Source organism: Arachis ipaensis, chromosome B07 (genome assembly GCF_000816755.2).
Source record: "Arachis ipaensis cultivar K30076 chromosome B07, Araip1.1, whole genome shotgun sequence".
Lineage (NCBI taxonomy): Eukaryota > Viridiplantae > Streptophyta > Magnoliopsida > Fabales > Fabaceae > Arachis > Arachis ipaensis.
In genome coordinates, this window is record NC_029791.2 from 98,665,827 (window position 1) to 98,671,168 (window position 5,342).

Below are 5,342 nucleotides of genomic sequence, written 5' to 3' on the forward strand. Positions count from 1 at the left end.
TCTAATTAAAAAAATAGTGCAAAGACCTAAATTAAAAAAAGATATAGGAACCCAATTAAAAAAAATTTGGTGCAAGAACTCAATTAAAAAAAATATATAAAAACTTAATTAAAAATTTCACAAAATTATAAAGAGCAATATAGTAGTTAAACAAATTTAATAATATAAGCACAAGCACAAAATTAAACTTACTCTGTCCATTATATGATATGATGATTAAGGTAATCTTTATCTTCATCAATAAGAAAAAAGAAATCATCTTTATTTATGTTTGGCAAAATTAAAGCCAAGGGAACAAAAGCGATGACAAGAAAGTTTTGTAAGGAAAATAAAGAAAGTCCCAAAGTTACTTTTGCAAAAGGTGCCATAACAAACATATTTATGCGACTACATATATATACAAGGCTCAACTATACCTGCTATGGATTATATATATGGTGCGCGTACCATAAATTAAAGCCCTAATATAAAGCTTTTGTTTTCTTTTAATTATTTGGTAGATTCCTTGACCCTTCTTGCATTGATGATTGTTCATTAATAGAAATGTATCTGGCCACTAGCAGTTTTATGCAATGAAAGCTTATGTTGGCCCCAAGTTTAATAAAGAAGTCATTTCAATAAAGACGAGTTTATGCCCCTTTTTTTTAGCATTACTGATTAAAAATTATATTAAAAGTTTTGTACTACTGAAACTATATTATTAGTAATAAATATTATATGTGCAAGGTAGCTTTACATTATAAAATGAATTAATACTCAAAATAATTCTTGAAATTTGACTTCTGACTTAATTTAGCCCTTAAATTCTAATTGACCCAAATTATACTCCTAAAATTTTAAGACGTGACTCAAGTTGGCTTTCCATTTATTTCCGTCACCAAAAAATTGATGTGACACTTGTAGTTAACACCTAACATTAGCAATAACCAAACGATAATGTTTTGCTTATTCATGCCTAAAATGATATAAAACAAAATTATGCCGCATTACACTAGAAGGGTTAAACGAAATCCCAACTCACTGTTCCCACATTTCGTTACCCTCAATTGACCTTTCTTCTTCTTTTTCCTCCTCCTCTCATCGACGCTGTGCATACATGGTGTTGTTATAGGCCAAATTGAAAGCTTTTTCACACTTGTTTACCTAGCACTACATAAATCAAGGTCACCCAAAGCTTCCTAGCACGAGCAACAAAAGATTCAGAGGATCAGAGGAGTGGAGGCAGACGGCCAACCTGAGCACCGCGACTATGAAGAAGAATCAGAATATGCAGAGCTAGAGCAAAGGCAGATGCTAACCGACAATTGTGATGATGATGATGACTCAAAGGCCGAACGAGAGAATGACGAAGGCTAATGGAATAAGGAAGCACGAGAAGAAGTAGAAGACAATGGCACACGAACAAGGGCGGAAAGATCCAGACGACACGATAGAAGGTCAGAAACAAGGACCAAAAGTCACGATGAGACGTTGGCTACGGAATTATTGGCTTGTGTGTGGTAGTCAGTATGTGAGTGTGTTGGCTGTTGTGACCGAGGTGTGTAAGTGCGAGACAAGAGAGTTGAGAGACTGAGGTGAGATTGTGGAGAACCTTAGGCTTAGCTGCTAGAGCTACCTGAGGCTTAGTTGTTGCTCTCCAACTCACCAGAAATGACTATGATTTGGAAGAAATGGGGGGTTGCCATTTTTTTTTTCAAACTATTAGGGGATAAATTGATGCATACAAGAATTTTGCCACGTCAAACAACCATTGAGGCTACCAGGTGTCAACTACATGTGCCACATCAGCTTTTCGGTGACAGAAATAGGCGAAAAGACCAACTTGAGTCACATCTTAAAATTTCAGGGTACAATTTGGGTCCATTGGTAATTCAAGGGCTAAATTAAGTTGGAGTCAAATTTCAAGGGTCATTTTGAGTATTAACTCATTATAAAATCGAAACGATAATAACAACTTGACAAGAATTCTAAATACCTGCATAAGTGCATTTTTGTCGACGATAAAATTATTCAGGTGTACTTTTGGTAATTTATCTTAAATTAATAAACAACTTATTAGGAACCGTCAGGGGGTTCTATAGCCAAATAACAATTTTTTTCAAAAAATTTTTTGAAAAAATTTAATTTCAAACTATCATAAAAAAATATTCAAAATTTAATGAAAAATATTTAAAAATATTTTAAAAATGCTAAAATTTATTTTAAAAGTTTAAAATCATTTTAAAAATTTCAAAATCATTTTAAAAATTTTTAACAACAAAAAATATTTGAAACGTAACAAAAAGAAACATCCAACACCAAATAAAAAAATATAAAAAAAACGAGACATTGAAAATTATTGAAAAAATTTTGAAAACTAAGAAAAGAAATATCTAAAACTTTTTAAAAAAAATTCAAAATCTAGAAAGAAGTTATATATAAAAACATCTAAAACATATAAAAAAGACACATATAAAATCTACGAGAAAGAAACATTTAAAACAAGTACAAAGAATCATCCAAAACCTACAAGAAAAAGAAGGAGCGGAGGACACGGAGAACTGCAAAAGTACAGGATGCGAGCGATGGAAATGAGAATCGCGAGTGAAGAGAATGCGACAGGCGAGAGGCAAGGATTCAATAGGCGAGCGGCAAGCATGTGATAGACACGGATCAGAAGGTGCGGCGATGAGACAGGTGACATGGATAGAACTACAGAAACAGAGGATGGGAGCGATAGGAATGAGAGTCACGAGCGGCAATGACGTGACAGGTGGACGGCAAGGATGTGAATGGCGTGGATCATACAATGATGCAACTAGGGAGTGGCGATGATGCGAGCGACGAAGAGTAAACAATGAGTGGAGATGAACGCAGAACGATGATGAACTAAAAGTGAGTGAGTGAGGCTGCGTGGCGAGAGGGGCGTGATTATGAGATGGAAGGGGAGGACACAGCAACAAGAGTTGTAAGTTTTTTTAATTTTTTGGTGCATAAGTAGTTTTTTTTAATTTAAAATTAGATTTTCTGATATTTATTAATAAACTTTTTTATTCTAGTTAGCTGCAGTTAGCTACATTTCTAGTTGGTTACTTATCTATTATAGATTACTAATTTTAAGATTAAAATGTGCCACATGTCACTTCTTTATTGCAATTGAAATCAAATCCTTCCCTCCAAAATTAAAAAACTCTCCCCTCTTCTCTCTTCTTTTCTCTATCTCTTATATATCATTATCAATGACTAATTATGAATTTGACAATCAAAATATATAATATAACATTCTCTGTATTTAAATTAAATTAAAATACTAAAATTGAAATATAGCTATATTATATATTATATTTATATATTACTAACTAATTTAATAACTAAAATGTGTCACATGACACTCTCTTATTAAAATTTAGAGAAAATATTTTCTTCTAAAATTAGTAAACATCCTTCTTATATTTTCTAAGGGTAAAGTACTAAATTGGTCCCCTAGGTTTGGGCGTAATTCTGTTTTGGTCCTTAAGGTTTAAAGTGTTTTATTTGAATCCAAAAAAGTTTCATTTAGCATCAATTTAGTCCCACAGTGAGGTCAAAATTAAATAATTAACAAAATGTCCTACATAACAATAGTTCAAGAATAAAATCGATAATCTGGAGAACAAGTACAAGCTCCAAAGGCACAAAATCAAACATTGATGCATCAATACATTTATTTATCATTTTCTTTAGTTTTATAGAAAATATTTTATTTATATTATAAAAAAATAATAAATAACAGATAGAATAGAATAAGGGGGATATTGAATTAGAAAGCTAAAGCAACTTATTAATTAGAATTTATCAGTCTAGCAACATATAAATAAGATATTGTCATACTCTGAAGTCACATAGAAATAAGTCATTAACAGTAACAGCAATCGGTGGAAAGCAGACATCATTTAGACAAACACCTTTATACAAAAACATTCTTGGAACATGAAATTCCGATATCTACCTTTTCACTCTCAAGCTCTTTGCTTAATCTTCTTGTTTCCTCTTCAAGTTCTTCTATTTTCTGCTCCATGAATTTACATTTTCGTTCAGCGAAATAGTAAACAAATCCAAAATATGAAAAGGGGACATAATACACACACAAAACCATATGATTACCTTTGTTTGATTTGCAGTGGTCAGCTTCTCCTCATGCAATTCAGTTTCCAACTGGCGAACCTTATTATCAGACACAACCATCTTTATTTATGAAATACACAAGTTGTCGCCCATTGTAGGCTAAACATAAGCAGAACCATACCAGTTTGGACCTCAAGGTTTCAACTAGCAAACACCTTTCTCTCTCTGACTCCTACAACATACAGAAAGAATGACAGCTTATAAGCTTCAAAAGTAAAGGGAGTACAGTTTCTTACTACTTTAGCGACAAAACCTTCAAACCTGAAGCTTATTTATTGTTTCATGTAGTTCTCTTTCTCTTCTTAAGGCAGCATCAGTGTGTCGTCTTAATTCCTCTTGAGCCTCAGACTGGGCTCTAAAAACAGCAGCCTTTAGATCAGTTGTGGCCTTTTCCCGCTCATCTTTTCGCTGAGTCTGCTCGTCATCTAATTGTTCCTTGAGTTCAGCTATATTTACTTTCTGACTGCATGCAGAGGAGCAAGTGAGAGGGACTCAATTATCAAACATACAGCTAGCGTAACTAGGGTGGGGACAAAATGTTTAATAACAAAAATTCAATTCTTGTAAAAGTTTCCCTGATTCAAAGCAATTGACCTCCTAACTTATTATTGATGTTCAAATTTTGAACAACTTCACTCCTATGACACTTGCATCAACATTAAACACTAAAGAAGTGAAGAACTCAACAATCAAGAATTATTATATAGATCATACCTACTTATTATAGCATATGCTTCAGCATATATAGAAGCACTCAGCCTTTCATTGAGGTCTTCGATGGCATGTTTCTGTTGAGCAGTTACTCTATTAACATCGCCTAGTTCCTTGTTGTAATTATTTTAATTGATCAAGTAATATTTTCGATTAGCAGCTGCATTATCTGGCATGGGGGAGGACAAAAGATACAAAATATTTTTTGAGGGAACCAAAAAACCTGAAATCCCATTTATTAAAGAAAAATGAAAATTCTGATTTCTGATAACTGGAAAGCATTCATACCGTGCTGAGGAGGAGCAGCAAACGATATAATATCACCATGGCAGATTTTGACAGCAGGACCATTCTTTTTTATAGAATCAACCATTCAATCAAATCAAATCAAAATAAAGAGGAGTAATCAATAGTTACAAAAAAATGCAGTCTCATTATACGACCTTAGGACAATGTATAATAGAATTTGAATGAAAGAAAGAAAATAG

General features: G+C 33.0%; 1 protein-coding gene across 1 annotated transcript; it reads right to left on the reverse strand.

The window, feature by feature from the left end:
• Positions 3,885 to 5,227, reverse strand: LOC107608513 (ribonuclease Y-like). The gene is made up of 6 exons (XM_021107893.1): positions 5,143 to 5,227; positions 4,858 to 4,960; positions 4,405 to 4,606; positions 4,265 to 4,315; positions 4,123 to 4,203; positions 3,885 to 4,027 (listed from the first exon to the last, which is right to left on the reverse strand). Exons 1-6 carry the CDS (start codon positions 5,225 to 5,227, stop codon positions 3,926 to 3,928), a joined length of 624 nt encoding a protein of 207 aa, XP_020963552.1. The 3' UTR covers positions 3,885 to 3,925.

What these genes read in the sequence shown, in the direction of transcription:
- LOC107608513 (XM_021107893.1), bottom strand. Translation starts at nt 5,227, where the DNA reads ATGGTTGATTCTATAAAAAAGAATGGTCCTGCTGTCAAAATCTGCCAT. An exon ending in TGCTGCTCCTCCTCAGCACG is followed by an intron (nt 4,961 to 5,142) that starts GTATGAATGCTT and finishes ACAAGGAACTAG; the next exon opens with GCGATGTTAATAGAGTAACT. An exon ending in AAACCTTGAGGTCCAAACTG is followed by an intron (nt 4,204 to 4,264) that starts GTATGGTTCTGC and finishes TCATAAATAAAG; the next exon opens with ATGGTTGTGTCTGATAATAA.